General features: G+C 51.9%; 1 protein-coding gene across 1 annotated transcript in view; it reads right to left on the reverse strand.

The window, feature by feature from the left end:
* The window catches only part of EFL1 (elongation factor like GTPase 1), a 121,202-nt gene that overhangs the window by 87,441 nt on the left and 7,872 nt on the right, over positions 1-25,889 (reverse strand). The window contains 7 exon segments of the mRNA XM_019460423.2: positions 1,141-1,263; positions 2,975-3,111; positions 4,089-4,165; positions 5,447-5,570; positions 14,361-14,575; positions 16,069-16,206; positions 17,832-17,965. Coding sequence (XP_019315968.2) covers positions 1,141-1,263; positions 2,975-3,111; positions 4,089-4,165; positions 5,447-5,570; positions 14,361-14,575; positions 16,069-16,206; positions 17,832-17,965 — 948 coding nt within the window.

A 25,889-nucleotide genomic window follows, 5' to 3' on the forward strand; every position in this document is an offset into this window, starting at 1 on the left:
AGGCAGACGCAGAAATGCCGAAAGCCCCGCTCTGGACGGACTGCAGAGCAAGGCCACGCAGGGTGCGGAATCACACAGAGCCCGGATGACGGCCAGCTGTGGGGTGGGCGGGCGAATGAAGGGACCTCGTGGGGCGGAACTGGGGGAGGCAGGCTTCGCGGGGCGGGAGGAAGCCCCGCGTGGGAGGTGCCGGGGGGGGGGGGGGTGGCGCACCTCGGGCAGGCGAGCGGAGAGGGGGGTGGGCGGTGGGGTGCCGCGACGGGAACGGGGGGGGGGTGGGGGGGGCGCTGTGGGGGAGCAGATGCGCGCTGCAGCCACACAGGTGGGTGGCAACGGTGAGTGTGCTGTCGCGGACAGCCCTGAGGTGGAGGAGGTCGCCAGGGGACCGGATGCAGGGAGGGAATGGATGGGGTCTGAAGGCTGAGCCTTGCTTGGGGCGTCCCACCCCGGAAAAGTCAGGGCGAGGAGCTGGGAGAGACGAGAAGCTGGGAGAGACGAGAAGGATGGGCGGCCAGGGAGACAGGGAGAAAAGCACAAGCAGGGGGAAGCCCGAAGTCACGAGAAGACGGTGTCTCCTGGGGGGGAGGAGTGATCTACGCCGTCAGACACTCGTGACAGATCCGGTCAGAGGATTTATCGAGGACACTCAAGAGGGGCCCCGAGAACAGCAGCCGAGTGGTTCTGGGCTGGAGGCTGCACATCTAATCGGAGGGAAAGTGGAGTCCTCGCAGCTGCCTGTCATGGAGCCTGACGGAGCCTGGGACGGGCGGGTCCCCTCTTGTGGGGACCAAAGAGAGGCCCGGCCCTGGAACCCCTTCCGCGGCCCCCAGGGACCCTGCCATGGTGACGGCAGAGCAGCTCAGGGACACACCGTTGTTCGTCCAGGGACCGGGAGACAGGGTCACCAGGAGATCAGGAGACGAGACCGGGGCAGAAGGGAGGCGTCTCAGAGCCTCCGCTCTCCCAGCCCAGAGAGGACAAAACGGCCGTGGCAAAACTCCGACTTCGGCAGGAAAAGAAAACTGGCGACAGGGCCTTTTGTGGAACTGTCCGTGGAATCGGCCACCTGGCTAACTGGTCTAGAGCAGCCTGGGCTTGGGACGCTCAACCAAGCCCCTGCCGCGTCCACCTTCGGCTCACCTGCTTTCAGGGCCTGGGTTTCTGGGGGAAGAGAGTCAAACGTCTGTGATCCCGTGCACATCAGCTTCTCCACCCGCTCGGCCGTAATGTCCAGGGGGCTGGGAAGTTTCTGACACACCATCGCTGAAGTCTGCGGTTAAGGACTCACAATCGTGAACAAGTGCCCTCCACCCAGGCACAGACTCACAGCACACGCCGACTCCTGAGGTAGCAGTGGACATCCACACACAAAACGCCCGAGCTGTCAAACATCGCGCGTCACGTCTCAAAATACAGACACAAGTTCAGGGAGTTCGTGGACTCTCTCAAGCCCGGGGAGGATTCTTTTTTTTTTTTTTTTTTTTACTTTTTTTTAATGTATATTTATTTTTGAGAGAGAGATACAGAGCACCGAGGTGGGGGGGGGGGCGGGGGCAGAGAGAGATTGGGAGACACAGAACCCAAAGCAGGCTCTGAGCTGTCAGCACAGGGCCCGACGCGGGGCTCGAACCCACGAACTGCGAGATCGTGACCTGAGCCGAAGTTGGGCGCTTAACCGGCTGAGCCACCAGGCGCCCTGTCCCAGGAAGGACTCTGAAGACAGACATCCTAATGCACTGACAGCCCACGGAACAAGTGAGGAGAGCTCAGTAGCTTGTCCTAAAATTTTTTCACGTGGTTTCAGTCTCTACAAACTTTTATGAAAACAACATCAGCCACCAGCTATGACACGAGAAAGTCCCCTCCCCGAGCCAGTGTCACTGCAGGTGTGGGTCCATCTCAGCTCCGGGCTGAGGTGCCACTGCTGGCCCACGCCCAGGACACTACACCACAGCCCACCGGGGGCTGCTTGGGACACGCAGATCAACGAAAAGAAGATAGTTTACCTATAAAATTACTTTAGTTGGGACACCTGGGTGGCTCAGTCAGTTAAGCCTCTGACTTCGGCTCAGGTCGTGATCTCACGGTTCATGGGTTCAAACCCCACAACAGGCTCTGTGCTGACAGCTCGGAGCCTGGAGCCTCTTTCGGATTCTGTGTCTCCCTCTCTCTCTGTCCCTCCCCCACTCATGCTCTGTCTCTCTCTCTCAAAAATAAATGAATGTAAAAAAAATTGTTTTAATTACTCTAATGTATCTCAAATCAAGTCTTCCTCGAATCAGTAACAAGAAATACCAATATGCTAAGAAAATATGGCACTAAAATGAAACACTGATCTGACATACACATCTAAACTATCTAGTTACACATAAATGTTAGTAAAATAAAATTTTTTGTTGTCACAGTCTACTAAACAAAAAGACACATCTTCCTGAAAGAACATTCATTTGAATTGGTATTAGTAAGAATACAAATTAGCATCAGAAGATTCATTTTTAAAAGCATTAAATACAGTTTCGTGGTGGAATACGAAATAACCACAGAAGACTTACTTTGATTTTTTTTTTTTAATGTTTATTTATTTCCAAAGGAGAGACAGAGCGTGAGTGGAGGAGGGGCAGAGAGAGAGAGAGAGAGAGACAGAGCGTGAGTCGGGGAGGAGCAGAGAGAGAGAGAGAGAGAGAGAGAGAGAGAGACACACACACACACACACACACACACACACAATCCAAAGCAGGCTCCAGGCTCCGAGCTGTCAGCACAGAGCCCGACGCGGGGCTCAAACTCACAAACTGCGAGATCATGACCTGAGCCGAAGTCGGATGCTCAGCCGACTGAGCCACCCAGGTGCCCCACAGAAGACTTACTCTGGATTGAAATGTGTTACTTCCAAAGGATTTCCTGTTTGCCAGTCACGTTTTTCCTGTTTTATCAAAACTATCACTTCATTAAAAACCATCAGGACAAAGGATACCAAGCACAGCATGGGAAATGGGCAGCCACTGGCTGCAAATGGCATTGATCTGAACTTTAGGATCAGAATGTCGTGCCTCCCGGGCTCCAATCTTCAATCCTAAAGAAGTCACGATCTTATCAATTTTTTCTTTGTCCCTGTAGGAAACATACAAACAGGGAGGTCACAGAGAGACACCCAGGGGCAGAGAGGAAACGGAATGCCACATTCTGACACCCTTCCTCCAGACACACTCCTTCCACAAGAACTAGGCACACTTCCGGGGCGCCTGGGGGGCTCAGTCGGTCGAGCGTCCGACTTCGGCTCAGGTCATGATCTCACAGTTTGTGAGTTCGAGCCCCGCATCGGGCTCTATGTGGACAGCTCGGAGCCTGGAGCCTGTTTCGGATTCTGTGTCTCCCTCTCTCTCTGCTCCTCCCCGGCTCGTGCTCTGTCTCTCTCAAAAATAGGTAAACATTAAAAAAAATTTTTTTTTTAATAAAAAAAAAGAACTAGACACGCTTCCTCCCAACATACTCCTCCTACAAGAGACTAGACACACCCGGAAGGGGCTCCAGCCACAGCGGAGGACGGCTCAATCTCTACTCCGTTCCTTCCAATGACCCCTTCTTCAGAGCCCCTTGGAGCACCAGCCCAATCCCCCTAGCGAGCTATGGTGATTGGAGAGGCAGTTTTATGTACGAGTGCTGGAAGTCACATTTCCAACCCCAGATAACTCTGAATGGAAATGTACTAAAGCAAACCTTCTTTCTACTTGTATCAGGCAAGTCGGTTCCCAAGTTCCCTGTGAATGATCCTAGATGTCAAATACCCTTTCCACTACAAATACGATTTCATCTCAAACCGGGTTTATACAACCAAAGGTCCAGCGTTTCCCTCCACCCATCTCGTCTATATCCTCGTCTCAGCCCTCCAGAAGCACAGACTGCTCCTCAGTCCCTCCCACCACCTTTACCTGCACCACGTGCCCTTCCACCTTGGACCCCGGGACCAGCCCATCTGTGAAGGGTCCATTCACTTGCTCCGTCCAGCCCACCTCTGTGAAGAGACACCCATCACGCTGGAAGGGAGGCAAATCACGGCGCCCAAAGACCCAGCACTATAGCAGTCTTACCTTTTCAAGACCGCATCATACAAACTCCATATATTCTCCAGGATCAACTGTACAAATAAAGGTTTCTTTCCTTTCGCCTGTAAAAAAGAACACACGTACTTAAGTTTCCCAATATTCAACAGGCAGCCTACATATTCATTCTCGACGTGTTGTATTAACATGTCTCGTTTCTACTAGAAGATGTTTACTTAGCAGTAAAGTGGCAGAGAGCAGTTATAAATATGCACTAAACAGCCAATAATCTGCAGTCAGTAACAACCACTGTTCTCTTCCTCCGGGAACCAGAGACTCGACAAACGACGAGACCGGCTGGGGGTCAAGTCGCTGGGACCGCCACCTCCCCGCACTGCCATCAGGGGGCACACGATGCCCACACCGGGAGCTGAAAATTCACTCCGCGTGTGCAGGTCCTTCCACGAACTTCATCCGAACAATGTTCTTAAACATGGAAAACACTAAACTTCAAGGAAGAGGGTAACAGAAAAACAAGAAGCCCTACCGTTTCTCTTACCAAACAAAATCTATGCAAAATAATGGCAAGAGCACCAGGAGAAGGATGCCCTCACACACACAGGAGACGGAACATAAACGGATGCCCCCTTGCTCGAGGAGGTAAGAACTACTGTCCCCATTTCACAGATGGAAGAACAAGACAGAGGCCACAGAGCCGAGACTCAGCCACAGACTCGGACTCTCGACCCACCTCGCCACGCTGGCTCCTTTTTAAAATATACTGTTTATGAAAAGCTTTTAATGGCAAGGGGAGATGTTCACAATATGATGTGAAGCAAACCACCAGCTCCGTTATGTAAATAACAGAATCAACCGAGGGATGTATGTCTCTATCCTATGAGAACGCACAAAATTAAAACCACAGCATTAGCAGTGCTGGCTTCTGTTTTTTTCTTTTCCTTGTGGCTTTATATTCACAAGCATTTTCTAAAAGGAACATACGTGCTCTTCCATGAGAAAGAATTTATAAAATCCTGAATTTTACATTAAAACAACAACCCGGCCGTAAGGAAGTATCCTTCGAGGCTCCGTGACTCGGCATCCCCTCTGCCTGCAGAAGGAAGGGCTGGGCAGTAGCCACCTCTCCCCGTGAGCACACGCGGTGACCAGCGCTCGGCGGGAGAGAGGCCTCGGCGGAGCCTCGGGGTACAGCAGGCTCCGAGAGCGCGTCTCTTTAAACACCCGGTATTTAAAGAACAACACTTGGAAATGAGACACGTGAGCTTTAACCAAATGTGTACAGGAAAAAGCCCCTCGTGGACTGACCCACGTGAACCAAGGACAGTAAAGGTGTTACCGCGCAAGTCTGAACAGGGCGAGAACGCGAGGGACACGTGCCACATCACCTGATCAACCTTCATAATCTTCTTGGCCTTCATATTTATATAATAATCTCCCCACAGGGTTTTCATAAGGACTTCTTTTCTGATGCCAATTTTCTGACTGTAGATTCTGGCAAAGTGCTCGATCCTGGAAGGAAATCAAGTGTCCTCGTCACTGATAACAATAATCAAGTCCGAGCGCAGCTGACACTGGAGCGTTTCCGAGGCAGCTTCAGCGGACTCTAAACGCACCGCGGACGCAGGCGTTTCCACCGTCCGACAAGCTGGTACCGGCACCCCCGCGTTTTACGGCAAAGGCGGCGGCACCGAGATACCGCGTAGGTACCACCCGACACGGCTGCCCACGCCCCCGGGCACTCGCTCTGCGTTCGCAGGAATCAGAAGGCGTGCGGCCGTTCCCCGTCTTACGTCCGCACGTGTGAAAGCAGCCAAGAGGCACGGGGGCCGAGGAGATAGGGCCCCGGCTGCCCCCTGCAGCTACGCCAGCGTTAAGCTCTGTCTCAGCCCCTCCCTGCTCTGGGTTGCCCGTTGCTCACAAAGGGAAACCGCCAGAGCCAGCCAGAAAAGGCCTTTTGGCATCCTGGGTTAAAAACATGCACAAGTACTCAACCCTCCCGGGCCCGCGGCGAAACCAGTTGGCACCAGCTTCGCTCCCCGGCCACGTGAGAGCAATAACCAGACAATTAAGGGCACCGTATATAATGTCGGTGCCATCCGGACGGAAGACCTAGGGGAAAAAATCTCTGCGGGGAACAGCCTACTGAGCGTGAGCTGTGAGTCCAACTCTCAAAGTACCAGCATCTTGGAAGATGCCTGCCGTTCTCCCGCCGCACAAGGAGTCCAAAGGCAACACAGTCCGGACAAGTCTTTACGCACCCGTCAGCAGCCGCGGTCGTGCCAGAACCAGGGGCTAACCGCAACCTTGTCCCGTTAGCTGACACTCTCCGGCGACAGCGGAGGCCTGGGACGAGCAGGAGGTGGCCAGAGGGGAGGAAGTTACTATGGTCGGAGCCGGCAGTGTGACGAGGGTCAGGCTGCCGCTTAGAAGCAAAAGCAGGCGCTACAGAATCTGAAGATAAACACCCAGTGTCCCCCCTCCCTGGGGCCGAAGGGAGAGAAAATACCCAACTGGGAATCAAACTTCAAGCTCTACGGTTACAGGCCGCTGACGCTCCGGAGTTGGCCTCGACGGGCCACGACCTCAAAGCAATTGGCGATTAGAAACTTCATTTCCCGTTTGATCCAACAGCTATTTGTTCGGCTGAAGTTTTTAAAAAATTTTCCGAAACTTTAGTTTCTATTGCCATGTTATTTACATTTATTATATCTATAAACTGCCTACGCTCTAGACATATGCTCCATATTATCGTTGCCACACTATTACAATTTTTTTTATTTTTGAAGGAGGGACCCCTCCTCTCCATAAATTCGTGCCTCACGGCACAGACCGACAGCTTTCCCGCCGTGGAAGGCTGGAAGGAGCAGCAGTGGTCTCTCTCGCAGGAGCAGGGGCTACTCCACATATGAGGAGGCCAGGGGCCGAACGCATGCAGTTCCCGAGCCTCCAAACAGAAACAGACTCTGTCCTGCTGCCCGCTCCAGGGACCCCCTCCCCAGCTTCCTGTGGCTAAGCACACTTAGAGCAAGGCACAGAACCCCCCCTCCAGACACAGGTCGGCAGACCCTACCTCCCCGTGGCTTTCTGCTCATCAACACCTGACCCTGCCGGGTACGGTGCAAACCTCCACGCAGACGTGCAGCCCCGTTCCGGAACCCCCAGGAGGGAGATGGCGGAGGTCCCAGCACAGCCTCCAACCCCACTCCACCCGAGAGCCCTAACCTTTACGGTGACGGTGATGGTGATGGTGATGGTGATGCCTGTCAGGGCCTCAATGGATAAAGCCTGGGTCTGTTCTTACGTGGTTAAAACTGAAGATAATGACTGTGTGACTAACACGGTGAACTTTCAGTATTTTCAAAACTGCGTTTTGTTTTTTTTTTTCTCTTGCCTGATACAGGACCGATTTTTGTATATTCTTCACGGACACTTAAATTCTGACTTTAGTTATTATGCGATTCACATGGTTTATGGTTTCTCTGGACCTGTTAACGGTCTGTGATATAAAATCTTCCCGAAGCCATACACATTTCTACCTCTACTTCTGTTTTTGTCTCATGCACTCTGTTGTTGTGATCACTGACAGAGAATGAACCTCTTCACTACTGAAAACTGTCCATTATCCACATAAAAAGGATCCTTATGCCACGATACATTTGTTATAAACTCTGCGTTGTTCATCAAAACTGCTGAACTTTCTTTCTGCTCACATTTGATTGACATATTGAGCCAAAGCTTTGGTATTTATCCTCTGTCAACTATGCTATTTATCTATTTTGTGTAGCAAACCTTTGGGTTTTTTTTTTTTAATGGAATCTCCTTTGCTTACTTATTTTTTATTATTTTTTGAGTGGGGGTGGAGAGAGAGAAAGGGGGGGGGGAGAGGGGAGACGGGAGAGGGGAGAGAGGAGAGGGAGAGAGAGGGAGAGGGGAGGGAGAGAGAGGGAGAGGGGAGGGAGAGAGAGGGAGAGGGGAGGGAGAGAGAGGGAGAGGGGAGGGAGGGAGAGGGGAGGAAGAGACAGGGAGAGGGGAGGGAGAGACAGGGAGAGGGGAGGGAGAGACAGGGAGAGGGGAGGGAGAGACAGGGAGAGGGGAGGGAGAGACAGGGAGAGGGGAGGGAGAGACAGGGAGAGGGGAGGGACAGAGAGGAAGAGAGGGGGAGGGAGATTCAAGCAGGCTCCATGTTCAGTGCGGAGTTTGACGTGAGGCTCGATCTCAGGGCTGTAACATCACGACCGGAGCCAAAATCAAGACTTGGCCTCTTCAGTGACTCAGCCACCCAGGCACCCCTGGAATTTCCTTCTTTTCAAAAGCTCTCCTCGGTGGGGGATTTCATGCATTTAGTGTCCTAACTGTTGTGACCAGGGGGATCTCTAGTGTGATTTCTGTTCGTGCTTCTGGGATTCTTTTAAAACATTGATTTGTGGTACCCAGACTTCTGTATCCTCTTTATCTTGTCCAACCCTGTGTCAGAGATGTGTCCTGCTTTTCACTTGAAAAGTGGTAAACTTAAAGCTTCCACACCCTCAGACCTCTACCAGAATCATCAAGTACAGCACAGGAAGACTCCTGTCCTCCTCAACTCCTTTCCTAGGCCACGTTCCTTTACACACACAGGCACAGAAATCCTTCGAAATCCTGGTTCTCATCCTTCCCATTCTTTTTCATCCCATAGTTACCATCAGATCTGCTTAACATCACCACTTCTCCCATTAGTGCTTTGTGCTTTTATTCATGTGTCATTAGATAGTCGTCATTTTATTTTTATTTTTATTTTTTTTTTTCAACATTTTTTATTTATTTTTGGGACAGAGAGAGACAGAGCATGAACGGGGGAGGGGCAGAGAGAGAGGGAGACACAGAATCGGAAACAGGCTCCAGGCTCCGAGCCATCAGCCCAGAGCCTGACGCGGGGCTCGAACTCACGGACCGCGAGATCGTGACCTGGCTGAAGCCGGATGCTTAACCGACTGCGCCACCCAGGCGCCCCAATAGTCGTCATTTTAAAATGATGACAATTTCTCCATTCTCGGACTCTATTTTGATTCACTTCCTCCACCGAGCACCTCCAGACGAAGCTCCGGGAGAGACCTGGGGACCTGCCGGGACCTCCCCATCTCCCGCCCGTCCCCCTGCACGGCAGCACGGCCAAGGGTGAGCTGACTACCGGGTCACACGCCCTTTTGCGTCAAGCCGCCCCGTGGGTTGATCTCAGCTGCAGGATCTGAAAACACCGGTGTCCGAGGACAGACAAAACCGCTTTAGGGAGGACGTCTTACTGGCCCTTCTCTCCTGTCCCTGTTTCACAGGGTTGGGGCCTCAGTTCCACTTGTCTAAAACCGGAGCCGGATTCCGGCCCGTGCCGGTCAGCGTGTCTCTGTGTCCGCACAAAGTGTTCTTCCGGATCCACGTCTGTCTCGGGACAGGCTGAGGCCGCTCGCCCAGGCTCGGCTTCTACTCACACTTGATCCTGGCCCGGCCCTGACAGTCCGCAGAGTCAACCTCCCCATTCTGAAACGTGCTCAGTCCCCACCTCCAGTGACACACCAGGTGCCCCGCCTTCCCCAGTCGCTGGCACGCGGCAGGAACGTCTACAGGAAAGCACCTCGAGTGCCTTCATTCCACCACCAGCTTCCTATACATCAGCACATCCGCTTGCCGACGGCGGGCACGGACAGACGTCTGCAGGTGACCCAGCCTAACACAGGGCGACCCGCTCCCTGACGGAGAGCACGTGAAAATGTCCAAGGTCGTGAGGGACACAGCAGCCACCCCCCTCCATCCGCGCGAGCCTCTCTCCACCCCTTCTCCTTCCACAGTAGGCTTCCGCCAGTTTCTGAGATTCAGACTAAAATTTGCATAAAACATTAACACTATTTATGGAAATCACTCCAAGGAAAGGACGAGCCCCCCACCCTGTGGCTCACTGGCAAAACGCTTACCAATCAGGAAACTAACAGGTCTGACTGGTTATGTGACCGAATCAATCACTGTACTTTTTAGCTCAAAAAGTTTTCAGAAATCATCTGAGCCCAATATTCTTATGTTTCAGAAGAGGAAACTGAGGCCCAAAGTGACGATGCTGCCAAGTCCTCAACCGTGTGTGAAAAGTACACATTCTCAGCGGGTCTGTCGTATCCATTCTCTGAATTTTCTTATGACCTTTACAGGCACCGAGCGGACTATGGTATTTACAACCGCTGGCAAACCAACAAGGAAAAATCATGGTATTAGACCTGATTTCACTGTCACGGCAAAATCTGTTCTGTCAAAAGGGAGTGGAGGGCAAGTTCCTATGAAAAGGCGGACAGAACAGCCAACGTTGGCTGGGCTCCTCCCAAGCCGTGCGCTCTGGTCCATTTCTGATCCCTTCTTCCCTCCCATTTCCAAACCGACACGTTTGGCGATGGGCTCTGTTCTCACCTGGCGCACCGCGTCTGCTTCTGTCATCCTGCGGTACGTGCAAGACGGAGCCCACGACTAGAGTGAACCTCACTGCGGCCCCACAGCTGTTGACTCAAGCGCAGACATTTCTCTCCAAGTAGTAATTCTTTAATGTTTGGATTTTTGGATTCCACGAGTCAGTAATGGTTGTAGTTAAGAAACATTATCTATTGCCTCCCACAATCTAAAACTGACGTCACTATGCCATGGCTCCCGCGTGTACCTATCCAGAAGGGGCCTGCAGAAGGACCGAGAGCCCACGGAAGTAAGAGAGCATAAACTTCGGTGTCAATCATTTCTTCCACTTAGTGGCCAAGTGAGGTCAAACGATTGCTGGATGTCTTTTAGTCGTAGGTACTAAATCGTAACGTCTATTTAAAAGGATCATCCTGAGAATTCAATGAAATAATTTAAGCAAAATTACTCGGTCAACATCGAGCATGTGCACATTCTCAACAGAGTTGGCTTCTTTCCACATTAACTCCTGCTAGTGCAGACATAACGCGTTACGCTGAACGTATCTGCTCATAAATAACCTCCAGAGGATATACCAGAAACTGCCAGGGAGGTAATTTCTTGTGGGGAAATGAAATGAAATCCTAAGGGACAGGGTGGGAGACTTTTCACGATCTCCCATGTACACATTTTTGTACCTTAGGAAGTTTAAAATATATTCAAAGAATAGAGTTCCAAAAAAATCATCTGTACTTAAAACCCACAAGGAGATGCAGAACTGGTTCAATGTTCAAAAATCAATGTAATCCACTATATTAACAAGTTAAAGAGCAAAAATCATAGGATTGTATTAACTGCTACAAAGCATTTGACAAAATTTGACACACATCCGTAAAGATGACTGAGAAAAAAGGAATACAGGGGAATTTCCTCAACTTGATAAAGAACGTTTCAATTTTTTTCCTGACTTTTATTTATTTTTGAGAGACAGAGAGAGAACGAGCAGGGGAGGGGCAGAGAGAGAGGGAGACGCAGAATCTGAAACAGGCTCCAGGCTCTGAGCTGTCAGCACAGAGCCCAACGGGGGGTCTTGAACCCATGAACCGTGAGATCAAGATGGTAGCCGAAGCCAGACGCTTAACTGACGGAGCCACCCAGGCGCATCCCCCTTTTTAAAAACAAAATTTTTCTAAAGAACATTTAAAAATAACCTACAAAATGGTGAAAGACTGAGCACGTTCCCACTCAGATCAGAACAAGGCAAGGATGTCTAGTCTCCCCACTCTTCCAACAGTCCTGGAAGCTCTTGCCAACACAGTAAGGCAAGGAAAGAAGAAAGCAGCACGGTGAAGGAGGAAATAAAGCAGTCCCTATTTGCAGACGAGGTGACTGTCTTGTAGAAAGTCCCAAGGAACCTAGGGAAAACTCCAGTATGTGAGTTTAGCAAGGTCACGGTATACAAGATTAGCATACAAAAATCAATTAACTGTATCTCCAAAAAGTAGGGATGAATAGGTGAACACCAAAATTAAAAACATAATACCATTTATAATCGCTCAAAAACAATGAAAACTTAGGTGCAGAACCAATACAACATGTACAAGCCTCATACGATGAAAAGTACAAAATGCTAACGAAAGAAATCAAAGAAAATCTAAAAACAAAATGAGTGTTCCTGCATTAGAAGAGACGTCGTAAAGATGTCACTTCTCCTCAAATTGATATAGAGGGTTCCCCGTGCATTTTCAATATAAATCCTAACAAAAGTTTTTTGCAGATACAGGCAAAGATTATTATAAAATGCATATGGAAAGGCACAGATCCTCAAACAGCAGAAACCACTTCCAAAAAGCGGAACGTGAGCAGACACAATCTACCCAATTTCGAGACTTAACTAGGTTCTCACAGTAATCGAGATTAGGTGCTACTGGCGGAAAGACAGACACATAGATCAATGAAACGGAACACTCAGAAACAGCCACACAAGTATGTCCAACCGATTTTGACAAAGGTACAAAAACAATTCAATGGAGGAGGCATAAGGGTGCTGGAGTACTCAGACATCCATAGCCAAAAACAAAGAACTTGGACCCTGGTCTCACATCTTACACAGAAAATTAACTCGGAATGGATCACAGACTTATTAATTTTTTTTTTTAATTTTTTTTTAACGTTTATTTATTTTTGAGACAGAGAGAGACACAGCATGAACGGGGGAGGGTCAGAGAGAGAGGGAGACACAGAATCTGAAACAGGCTCCAGGCTCCGAGCTGTCAGCACAGAGCCCGACGCGGGGCTCGAACTCACGGACCGCGAGATCATGACCTGAGCTGAAGTCAGCCGCCCAACCAACTGAGCCACCCAGGCGCCCCTAGATCACAGACTTAAATGCAGAAAGTAAAACCATAAAACTTTTAGAAAAAACTGAGAGAAAATCTTCAGGATCTAAGGGCCATGCAGAGTTCTCAGACTTGACTTTTAATGTTAATTTATTTTGAGAGAGAGAGAGAGAGAGCAAGCAAGAAGGGGGTGGAGAGAGAGGGAGAGGGAGAGGGGGAGGGAGAGAGAGAGAGAGCAAGCAAGAAGGGGGGGAGAGAGGGAGGGAGGGAGGGAGGGAGAGAGAGAGAGAGAGAGAGAGAGAGAATCCCAAGAAGGCTCCTTGCTGTCAGCACAGAGCCCGATGTGGGGCTTGAAATCACGAACCGTGAGATCATCACCTGAGCCAAAGTCAGATGCTTAACCGACTGAGCCACCCAGGCGCCCCCTGCACTGCAGATTTTAAAGCTCCCAAGAGAGTAAACCTTAAAAGTCCGATTGCAAGACAACAGTCATGTTCTGTAACTATGTACGGTTAACTACACTTATCGTGGTGACCATTTCACAGTATATACAAATAGAGATGCATTCAACTAATATGACGTTGTATGTCATTTATACCGCAATTAAAAAAGAAAGAAAACAGAAAAGAAAACGAGCAAAGGCCACAAAAAGACATCTCTCCCACGGATACCCGGGTGACAAATCGGCGACACATCGGCACACGGAACGATGTGCCACCAGACCGGCGGTCAGGAAAACACGATGAAGACTGCGGTCACGTTCCAATACACACCCGTCAGGATGGCTTAAAAAAAAAAAAAAAAAAAGTGACCACGCCAAACGGTGGTGACACGTGGAGAATCCAGACCAGTCACTCAGACGCTGCCGGCCGGGACGTGAAATGGTTCGCCCCCTCGGGAAAACAGCTCAACGCTAAGCACACAACACACGGCTGCCACACGACCTAGCAAAAGCACTCCCGCGCGTTGACCCCAGAGAAATGAGAACTCGTGTCCCCGAAACACCTACCCGGGCGTCCAGGCACGCCTGTGGCAGCTTCCCGCAGAACGGCCCCAAACTGGAAAAGAGCCAGGTGTCCTCCAATGTGTGAACGGTTAAACCGTGGTAGGTCCACACCGGGGGACGCTACTAAGCAATAAAAAGGAACCGACTGCCGACACGTGCAACAACCTAGTTAAGTCTCTGGACAATTACACCGAGTGACACAGCCAATCCAGAGAAGGCTGCAGAGCGTTTGATTCTGGTTCTATGACATCCTTGAGACGACACCTTACAAAGATGGAAGACACGTGGCGACCGCGAGGGTGCAGGTGGGGCCGGGGGTGCGAGGAAGCGGGTGTGGGCACGTGAGGGGGTCTTTGCTGTGACGCGCTGTATCGACGTCGACATCAGCGCGGGGCGGGGGCGGGGCGGCGGGTACTGGGTCCCGGGTACAGGACGGCTCTAGCCTTTCTCGCAACTACATACGCGTCGGTGATCGTGGCCAAACAAGAAGCTCCACGGAGAGGACCAGCCTTACACACAGTCCCCGAGGGGAGCTCGGGAGGCTCGGACACTTACCCGAAGCCCCAGCCGTCTACCGCACTGGCAAACACCACACCGCCCTGATCCGGAGAGAAGTAGAGGTGAGAATCGTCCGTGTCCTCCAACCCAGCGCTCCAGTCATACACTTGCTCTCCTCGCTCAGAACCTGGATTCACCTGGGACTCAGTCTCTCTCTCTGCTCTCTCTTCTAGGACTTTCGAAGTAAAAAGAGCTCCCGTGAGCGCGTTAATCTAGGAGAGACGGTGAAAGGCGGAACGTCACTCGGAGGCGTAGGAGACGCGCGGTCGGGCATCACCAGTCACGCCGGGCTCCCGGGAAGCACCCACAGGCGGAGGTGAGGCGCACGACACTGACCAACTCACAGCCCTCTCCTTCCGAGCCCAGCGAGACTAAACCGGAAGCTTCGGAAAGGTCACCTCCGTGACTGCGAATGTCACGCCGACACGAGGGGGCGGTGTCTGCGGCCTGTCTCTAGCGCCGGGCCTGGCGTCACGAGGGACTCACGGTCCCCAGTGAGTTCACAGGCTAGTTCAGAGGCTGAGCCCCCGCTCGCCCCGCCAGCTCTCACACCTGGACTTCTCTCCGCTCTCGTCAGGCCCCCTTCCCGGCCACCAGTCCCCGACTCTTCCCCTCCCAAGTCACCACCTCATTTCCTACCGCAGAGAGAAAATGGAACATTTTATTCAGAAATCCTGCAAGCTACCCCAATTCCAACCTGTCAGCCCGTTCACGGCTGCAAAGGCCGCTGGCCCGGGCGGGGCCACGCCGATCCGCCTCCAGGGGGCACCGGATCCACTGAGCCACTCTCCTGCGCCGCTCTACTCTGATCGTCTCCTCCCTCCGGCCGAGAAATACTCTCAGTTGGCCTCCTCAGGGGTGCCCCACCGTCCTGAACGAAGTTCAAAGCCTCACGCCTGGCACACGAGGGTCGCCATAATCCAAGCCCCCGATCCCTTCCGACTCCCACCTCCTGCCTCTGCCGCACGCGATCTCGTTCTCCAGGTAGGACCAGCGTATCGTGCTTTCTGGCGTTTACAACCTTGCACATCTCATCCCCTCTTTCCTGAACGCCCCGGCCATATCCCCGCCTTTTTCCATCTTGAAGCTTCTGCTGCCACTCTGCCTGACCCTCCCCGCTCCTGACCCAGTCTGGGTGTGGTGGCCCTCAAAACCACGCCTGGGGCTTCGCATGTTCTCCAAAGTTCTCCTTAAAGCCTCCCCACCGCTGCGAGATCTTCGAAAACAGGGATCCTGACCTGTAGTCACATTCGCACCCCTATCACATAAAGGACATCCCAGAATTCACCGTTCAACACGCAGCTATGTAAATGTCGGCTGGGGAAATAAATGAATGACTGGGTAAAATGTTATCGAAAAACAGATGCTAAAAAAACAAAACAAACAAAAAAAAAAAAAAAAAAAGAAAAGCCTCCTAATATTGCTTCAGTTTGGAACTAAACTACAAGATTTTAAAGGACAGCACTAATCCTATTATCCACGATTTGTACCCGAGGATGCCTCCAGGAGACGGAGGGGCTCCTGAGGGGAGGCGTGTCCCGTGTCCCCTGTTGCAGCACGAGGACTCCAACACATGGGGATCTCAGATGGAAACGCTGCGTAAAAGTGAAGTTCTGTGGCAACGCGTTATTCTCAACTTATCAACTTCCTTACAACTCTTCTTTGAGCCCCGAGTTTTAAAACGTGGAAGGGAAGGATGAAATACCTGCTCTAGGATATTCTTGAGGTGAGAATAGGCCTCCTGGGGGGTGAATTTCAGCTCCACTATCAGGCGATCTATCTTATTAATCACTAAAACCGGACGGATGTTCTCAAGCCAGGCTTGTCGCAGAACGGCTTGTGTCTGGTGAAAACAGAAAAGAAAATGTGAAACTCACGATTCGAAATAATTAAAGCACCTTAAAAGACCCTGATTAACAATCAGCTCATTTGCATACTCCTTTATCACAACTCAGACAACACCGTTCACACAGGTGCGCTCCCTAAGCACTTAGCACGGACTCTGTGTCCGTGACACAGAGGGAAAGAGCTACAGACAAGAAACGGTCTTTGCCTTTGCGGAACTGACAAGTTATTTAAGAAGGGTAAGTTGTGCAGAAAATAGCAGAGTTTGGTGGAATTATACACACGCACACACTTTTCTGAACAACTAGAAAACAAATGCTCATGTTGCCAACACACAGGCCCCCAAAAACAGAGCCTTCCCCCAGGAGGCCCACGCACACCTCCCTGCCCACAATCCCCTCTCAGAGCGAACCGCTGCTCTGCTATTCTGAAGTCAGGTGCATTAACACCACTATCCTTTCAGGACAGAGATGAAGGCTCTGTCTCGCAAGTCAAGTCGGGGGACCTGAGCCCTCAGGGCTCGGAGGGGAAGCAACAGGACAATTACGGCACAACTTCTTGCAATTATCAAATTTCCTCCATCTGAGTAATTTAAACCTTTTATTATCCTTCTTTAAAAATATTGGGGCGCCTGGGTGGCTCAGTCGGTTAAGCGGCCGACTTCAGCTCAGGTCATGATCTCGCGGTCCGTGAGTTCGAGCCCCGCGTCGGGCTCTGTGCTGATGGCTCAGAACCTGGAGCCTCCTCGGATTCTGTGTCTCCCCCTCTCTGCCCCTCCCCCGCTTGCACACTGTCTCAAAAATAATAAACTTAAAAATATTTTTTTTTTAATTTTTTTTTAATGTTTTATTTATTTTTGTGACAGACAGAGACAGAGCATGAGCAGGGGAGGGGCAGAGAGAGAGGGAGACACAGAATCCGAAGCAGGCTCCAGGCTCCGAGCCGTCAGCACAGGGCCCAACGAGGGGCTCGAACTCACAGACCACGAGATCGTGACCTGAGCCAAAGTTGGACGCTCAACCGACTGAGCCACCCAGGTGCCCCAAAATTTTTTTAATAGTAAAACGTACGAGGGTATGTTAAGAAGTAGGATACAAAGGTGACGGCGTTTTATAAGATAAAACGTAAGGCCTCCAAACAAGGCCTTATAAGAACCGAGCCTGGAGAGCTACCGTAAAGGCCAGGTGTCCCACCACACACCCCCTCCTTTCCCACTGAGGCGGGGGGAGAGGGAGGGGGTGGGGGGGGGGGAGGTGGCGGGGGTAGAACCACAGCCCAAGAAGCCCACAGAAGAGAATCTCACGCGGGGGACAGCTGGATTGGCCTCTTGCCATCGACGACCTCTCATGAGAATCCTCCTCAAGTTCAACACCCCCAGACTTGGCCGGATCCTGAGAGGGCATCGTAGACACTGCCAAGTACTGAAAGGGACGGTCATCGTCGCTATGATCCCTTCAAGATGCGGGTGACTGACTCCATCACAGAACGTTCTCGAATGAAACGTACAGCCAACTTACCGCCAGCAGAATGTCCAGAATGGCACAGAGCCGTCCGTGCGGAGTCCCTCCCCCCCGGCCCCGCCCTCCTCACTCAGTGACAGATCCCCACATCAGGACCTACTACCTGTGGGCAGACTCCTTCCACAGCATCGACCACGATGATGCAGCCGTCACACACGCGCACGGCCGTGGACACCTCGGAGGAGAAGTCCACGTGTCCTGGAGAGTCTATGAGGTTAATCAGGTAGTCCTCACCACCTGCAACAGAGCCAGAAAACACACATTTTCCGTCGTGCGGGCACACAGCGCTCCCTCCCGGGCATTCACAATGAGAAAGGGGCCGCGAGACACAGTAGAGCTAAAGAAGCCAAACGGGTCGACCCACCACCATCGCCCCGACGTGGGGGTTCCCACCGACGGACCTCCGACCCCAAGGGGCATCTCTCCCTAACGTTGCCGGACTTCGTTCTTCTAAAAGGGGCCGCTTACTAAGGGCTTCCGTGAGCCAGGCACTGTGCTAGTCGGGCCTCAGGACGCGCAATCCCACGTTACTGAACCCTCAGCAGGGCCCCGTGAGGTGAACATTACCACATTCGCTCTACAGGTTGGAAGTGGAGACCGGCAGAAAACGACGCCTGGGTGTAAAAGCTGGTCAAGAGGGGCCCACACAGGAAATGCCGACTCAAAAAGACACGAAGCACGTGGCCGCTGCTTCCCTACAAGCTCGCAGAGAGCAGGGTGTGAATCTGAGACTTAGACACGCAAATCCGGGGAGTCACTACGCGCCGAGCAGTGTGCTACGTGCCGCGGGCACACGCGGATCACCCCCTTGAGGCCTCACGAGGAAGAAGACCATTCAGCTTTTAGCAGGGCGATGACCGTGCGATTTGTCCCAAGCCCTGAAAGTCCCTGTTCTATCACACCCCAAGTCAGTCCCACATCCCATTAACACCCCTAAGTCAGTTCCAGACAGGCCAGGACGATGAGTCACCCTAGGGCACAGACATGTCACGCCAGATCGCAATTAAAGAAACCACGGGCTCCAGAACTACTCCGGAACCCAAGGGCCGGACTTACACCTGGAAGGCCATTTAGACCCGTTTCCCCCCCATCCAGCTGGAACACCGACGACGTGCCTTGCGCCCCAGGGGACGGGGCTAAGAGTGACCACCACCACAGGGGGCACGGCCAGGGCCCCTGTCCTTGGTCTCTCAAGGCCTGGCTCCGCCCCAAGCATTCTACACACACTGTCCTGCGTTTACCAGCCCACCACCCTTTGAGGTTGTCGCTACCACGAGCCCGATTTCACAGAGCAGGAAACTCGGGCACAGAAGAGCTCAGCGTCCTTCTCAAGGACTTCTAGGTAGAATGCAATCCAAGGAAAACCGCCTGAGATCAAAGAGTTTAAAACGGTCGTGTGGCAGTTAAACCTGGCAGACTCCAAACACATACTTTAACCACCCCACTCAGGACGGCACCAGGTTCATCTCTCCTGCCCAGACTCCACCGGTCGGGGACTTCTGAGCACCGGGTTAAGGATTTCAAGGCGCACTGGGGCTCAGTGGGAGAGACCGCCATCAATTAGCAACAGGCTGCTTCTTACACATCCCCACCCGCAACGTGTTCCCGGTCTTCTCGTGCAAATTGCTTTACACGGATTTCTGGCTCCACCGCCCCCACCGGGGAGGGCTCCGAGCAGACAGAGGACCTGGACAGCTCCAAAGAAGACCAAAGCTGTCAAAGACCCCGGGCCCTGGGGCAGTGGCCCCCGGGCCTCAGTGGGGCCTTACTGTCAGGACTCACAGCACCCTCTGGGATAAGCCCATGCCCTCTATAGAATAAGCCAGAGGAAAATGAGCAGCGGCAAGGGAGTCCAGGGTCCTATCAGCTCCCGTCACGTGAAACAGAAGCCGTGAGACGCCTAAAATCTCTCTGCATTCTCCTAGCCTAACCCTTCATTTCCTAGAGAAGCACGCCCCTGAAGGGAGGAGAGGTAGGTACCCAAGGTCACTGAGTAGCTGGCCAGAAACACGCCCAGGTCTGTCTGACACGGAGGTCTTGACTCCTTTATGTTGTGCAGCTGGGGAACCCCGGCTCGTTCATTTGGATGAACTCCAGACTCCAGTGTGGGACAACCGTAAGCACCTTGAAGCCTGGGAATACCCGGATCGGATCCAGAACTTGCAGAGACCGTGTCTGCTGTCAGGTTCTTTCCAGAATTTAAAAATGCACTCCCAGAGAAACCTCGGGCTTCCTTCCTCGGGCTCTTGCCTTTTACTGGGGTTACAGAACTTCGAGATAGCACCCAGAAAAAACAAACATACCTATCTATCTAGCCATCTGTCTGTCTATACTCCTCTAATGAGGCATCTAAATCCAGACCCCCTGAAACTCATTCAGGGACAGCAAGTCCAGATCTAGAAAACAACAGAAAGCTAGGAATACACCAAGTGTTTTCACTTGCATACGTGGGAAAAAAAGTGCGTGATCAAAACCCTTTGGGAAATGCGGTGGCAGGGTGGAGGGGTGAGGAAGAGGCTCACCACGCACATACACCCTAGTAAAGGCTCGAGGAGCCCTGCAACACAGAAGCCTGTCCGACCTCCCCGGTGTGTCTGATGGGGAAGACCAGCGCCCTCCTCAGTCACATGGCTGACGAGTGCCGAGCTCAGCACAGGGCCGGTCTCTGACTGGCAACAACTATTTTCATCTTAATACCTTCAAACTCAATGTCAAAAGTAGGGAAAAGAAATCCAATGTCCCTCAGAGGGGGAAGAAAGCCAGTAAGCACAACTGGTCCGCTGTCTTCAGCCACACTGTGCCTCCCTGACTTGTTTCCCTGGGCAGAAAAGGGGCAGAGAGAGGGAGACACGGAATCCGAAGCAGGCCCCGGGCTCCGAGCTGTCAGCACAGGGCCCGACATGGGGCTCGAACTCATGGAATGTGGTATCATGACCTGAGCTGAAGTCAGATGCCCGACTGAGCCACCCAGGCACCCCCTAAATGATCTTTCTGATTTGTCCCTCAGTCCTGAAGCTGTGCACAGGACGGACTCCTGCTAAAGCATTAAACCATCCATCCCCGGCCTTCCAAAATATGCTCCTTCATTTCAGGCACTGGTCTAATCAGCAGAGCACCAATCCTTTTTTTTTTTTTTTTTTAAATGTTCCAGGCAACTGGGGAAAAGAAAAAGTTGGAAGACCTGAAGTTAATCATGGGAGGCACCTCCCACAAAATTTCTGCCATTAGGGAGTTATGGGAAAATAATGTCTCCCTTGCCCGTGAGTCCTCCAGTTTTAAAGCACCACGGATCATCGTTTCATTTGAAGACGCACATCTGTCACGAGCACCTGCCAAAGATCCCTGCGAAGAGGGAAACTTCCCGTGAGGCCACATTCAATCCCCAAAACACTGGAGATGTTGGCCAACACACACACGGAAAGCTGAGGAGAGAAAACGTGCCTTCAAACGAAGGAAGAGACACACTCCTCTCGTGGACGATGATGTGCGCATCGCACAGGCGTCTTTATGCCCCAGCACACCGGGAGAATGCTACTTCCCACAACAGAAGTGTCGGGAATACAGGCAGAACCGGGGCCATGAGACCGTGTTTCTGAGGACATCGCCTAGAACACGGAACACTCACGGACATGAATTTACCCCAACTATATGGCAGCCACAGGCTTCCACAGGAGATCCCACAGTCGTCCCTTTTTATATCTTAAATTAATGCATAAAATCATGTAAGATCAACCGATATGGCTTATTTCACGGAACCACGCGATGCATTTTCTCTCCCATCTGCTGACAAGGGAACAGGTCCCAGCAGGAGAACTGAGCGTGCGCTCATGAGAAGGCTGCTACAGGAAGAGATCACGGGTGGCTGACCCCGCCAGCAAAAATGTCAAACGTGAGGTGGTTTAGGGAGGAGGGAGGAAACAGTGATCCACATGCAACCCTGAATGGCCGACAAATGAGGCTTCTTGCCGCACGGCCCATCCCGAAGTCCTCTCCAGACTCCTCCCAGCAAGAAACGGGTCAGACCACACGTGGGCCTCCCCTGGCTACGCTTTACCTCACCGGCCCTGGGCTCTGCGTGTGCCCACCGACACCGCAGCTCAGCCCGTGGCCACATCCTGAACTGACATCACGGAGAGCTTCTCCACCTTTGAAACCCTGCTGCGTGGGGGAGTAAATCTAGTAACGACACGTCCACGCCGTCTTGATTCGTCCATCACTGGCATTTTCGCTCAAAAGGATGTATGAGTAGGAACCAGGATAAAGAAGCCTTGTATAAGAAAAAGGTCGACGTTCGTTTCTCGGAACCTACGTAAGGGTTCCAAACTTGGCAACTTGCTTGGAATCTGTTTACTTCACCCTGGAGGGAAGGTCAGGGACCATGGCCTCTTACTCAATTTTACTGGTCGTATGTGCCACGAATAAGGTGCGGGTCCCAGGGTCAAGGAGCTGAGTGACAGCAGCACACCTTTGACCAGGACAGCACAGGGGACGTGGGGCTAGAAGGATGTATGAACGTCATCTTTCTAAAGATGAGGCAGCCTTGAGCATCCTTGGAAGCAGAGAGGATGAAGTTACAGGAGAGAAGACACTCCATAGGACCCAAGTCCAGAGCACAGCCCTTTCGTGGTAACAGGAGAAGAGTAAGCAAAGGTACAAATACCATTACATTTTGGGGTGCCTGGGTGGCTCAGTCGGTTGAGCGTCCGGCTTAGGCTCAGGTCATGATCTCGTGGTCTGTGGGTTCAAGCCCCGCGTCAGGTTCTGTGCTGACAGCTCAGAGCCTGGAGCCTGCTTCGGATTCTGTGTCTGTGTCTCTCTCTCTCTCTCTCTCTCTCTCTCAAAAATAAACATTAAAAAAAAAACAACCAAACTACTACCATTACGTTTTGAGGTGTGGCAAATTTCAGCTGGCAAGCAGCTGAATCTTTTCCATTTGTGGGACCCAGCAGGTAAGGATGCCAGCTGAGGTTGAGGGAGGGGAAGGGAGGTGGGCGGGGGTCCAGAAGGAGGTTCCAATGGCCTGCGGGAGAGAACGCACGAGACCCGGCAGAGGAGAGAGGGAAGAGGAGAGAGGGAAGTGCCACAGCCCCGCGGACCGGCCGGGACCCCAGCCGGGATGGGAGGAAAAGGTGTAGAGCTGGCTGTGTCAAGGATCAGAGTTCTGCCAGGAGAAGTAAGACCGAAGGCCGAGGGAGCAAAGACACCGAGGACCTTGGAGAGACTGCCGGCAGAATGACAAATCCGGGCTGTCAGAGGCCGGGAGTGAATGAAGGGCACTCGTGAACATCATCAAGTCAGAGAATGGGTGCTTGACCACACAGGTGAGAGCGGGAGAGAATCAGGACTGGGGGCAAGGGAGCCTTCGATCCTGAAACGTCACCATGGGCAGTTCCAGGCAAGGCTACAATCTAGAAAGGAGCCCCGACAGCGAGCGGGTGGAGAAGCAGGAGCCCACGCTGCCGGAGACGCCACTGTCGGGCACGGTGAAGGTGAACTTGACAGATTTGGGTAAAAAGGGAAATTATGAGCCAGGCCCCAAAGTCACTAACAAGCAGGCACCGTCATCAGGAGCCGACTAGGACAAGAAAGACGAGAGCGGTTAGACGGGATGAGTCTCAAAAGAGATGGGGTGTTAAAACAAGGCTGGAAGAATTAAGCTTTGAACTAGGACCAGGGAACGAAGAGAATGGCAACCCCGCGTCTCACCCCAGAGACAGATGCGGGAGGAAGGAGCAGCGTTCACCGGAAAGAAGGACAGGCAGGGCAGTGTCCTGGGAAAACAGCCTGGAGGCGGCGGAGAGATTGGCAACGACAAGACGGCAAGGAGGCAGGGATGCCGGTTTCCCTTGGAACGTCTGCAGAGTGTAAGTTTCGGGAAGGAAAGGAGCAGAGGGAGGCTGACGGAGGGCGGTAAAGCCACAGAAACGTGCGGAAGAGACACTGGAGAGGCTTCCATCGAGGGCAGTGACCGAGCGCAGCGGGCACGTGGTTGACGCTGGCCCCAGACATCTGTACGTAGCCCCCGCGATCCCTCGTGGACGGGAGCCGCCGGCCTCGGGAGCCGCCGGCCACGGTCTGCACTGACCCGCCTCCTCCAGACCCGGGCCCAGCTGAGCGAGCTGGGGGCGTAAGCACGTGGTTCCCAGGACCACTGCCCCATGCTAGCCACTCTCTCCCCGGGAAAGTTCCTGAAACTCCGCGAACTCCACTCGGTACGTATGTAAAACGAGGGTAGTACGTGTCTCCAGGGCCACTGTGACGATCACACAAAATCCCGTATCTGAGGCTTCCGGCCCAGGATCCCACGCACCCACTTTCTTACGCCTGCCACCAACGGAATGCTTCACAAAGAAAAGCGTTATCTTAAGAGGAAAATGTCTGACCTGCAGTCAAGCAAGGGACAACGGAGCCCGTCCCTCCCAGCCTCCGTCCCACAACGAGGACAACCATCGGGACTGTGGGTTGATGTTCACATTTCCGGAAGGAAAGGGAAGCTACTGCGTCTGAGTGAGAAGAACCTTGTGGTGCATGCTGGCCTCGTGTGAAGGTGGGTGGCACGAGTCCCCTCCCCTGGCCTGGTCTCTGGAGATTAAGAGCAGGTGAGCGCGCACAACGCCCTGCCTATTCTTGGCCTCCGAGCCACACGTGGCTGCCTCCCGGCTGGATCCGGAAAGTCCCACCGAACCAGGCTGTCAGCTAGCGTACGCCTCACGTTACAAACAGAAAGCCTGAGAATTAAAGTCCACTACAATTTGTTCTACGTGGCGTTTAAAAGAATTTTAAGTTGCCAGTAGTTTAAAAATTGGAAGATTTTACCAAAATCTCAGTGCCACCCTTTCTTGAAAAAGACTCCCACAGAGCATCAGTTGCTGCGGCTGAATGGCATCCGTCCCCGCCTGGAGGTTACGGGGTATTTCACACGTGGGCACAATGCACTCCCTAGCCCTTAATGGGCCTACCCGGATGGCCTTGCTCACCTAGAGGTGTCCGCACCAACACCACCTCAAGAACCGGGAATACGGTGATAATCACATCTGACTGGTACTGTAGTAAGTAGTTCCTCATTTGGGGGGGAACTTTAGTTAGAGACCTCACAGCCTGCATGTGCATCTATGCACGCACGCACGCACACACACACGAGTACGGCTGGATTGGACGTAAAATGTGAAAACATAACGTGGTAAAACTGGAGTGATTTTTATTTCATTCGGGTGTTCCATAACGTATAGAATTTTCTATAATACACACAAATGCGACACGTGTAAATTTATTTAGAATTTTCTTTTTAAAGTTTATCATTCTGAGAGAGCGAGCGAGAGAGAGCACAGAGGAGGGGCGGAGACACAGGGAGAGAGAGAGAATCCCAAGCAGGCTCTGCACTGTCAGCACAAAGCCCCACTCGGGGCTCGATCCCTCGAACTATGAGATCATGACCTGAGCATAGATCAACGGTCGGAGGCTTAACCAACGGAGCCACGCAGGCACCCCAATTTACTTAGAATTTTTAAAAAGATGAATTGGAATGAACACTTCATTTCAGAAGTCCTAGGACAGCAATATTTATGTACCGGTATAAAGAATGGCTATAGAACAGGAATGAAAGCAAAAATGCCTTGAGACTCTTCAAAGAACAGTCCACGAATTTCAAATTATCTGACCCACTTAAAGACATCTCTCTCATCTTTATCTGAACTCTAGGCTAAACGATTCAAAGGAATTACATCCCCTTAGAATTTTTTTTTTATAGAAAGTACATTGCCAGGAGTATGTCCTAACTCTTGACCGGGTAAATGTACGATATCCCTGTGGGAAGGACACAAAGAGAGATACAAAAAAGGAAAATAACAAGGTTTAACAACATGGTCCCGACCCTTGAAGCAAACTTTGGTGACAAAGGTAAAGACAGGAGGCTCCATCTTCTTCTCAAGGAAGAATTGGGTCCCTGGAGGACGATATAGAAGGTGATACTGTATCACCTTCTAGAACATGCTTGGGTTTTCAACAGCATTTCTAATACATGCCTGGGTTTTGTAAGCCTATTTACTTACTTTAAACTAGAAAAATACTCTTTCGATCCAAGTAAGGATTTGAAAAAATTTTTGAAAGCCGGTTAGATCAAGTGTCAGAACCAGAAAGCACTTAGAAAAGAATCTCTGTGCTA

This window comes from Panthera pardus, unplaced genomic scaffold (genome assembly GCF_024362965.1).
Source record: "Panthera pardus isolate Hobbes unplaced genomic scaffold, ASM2436296v1 HiC_scaffold_23, whole genome shotgun sequence".
Lineage (NCBI taxonomy): Eukaryota > Metazoa > Chordata > Mammalia > Carnivora > Felidae > Panthera > Panthera pardus.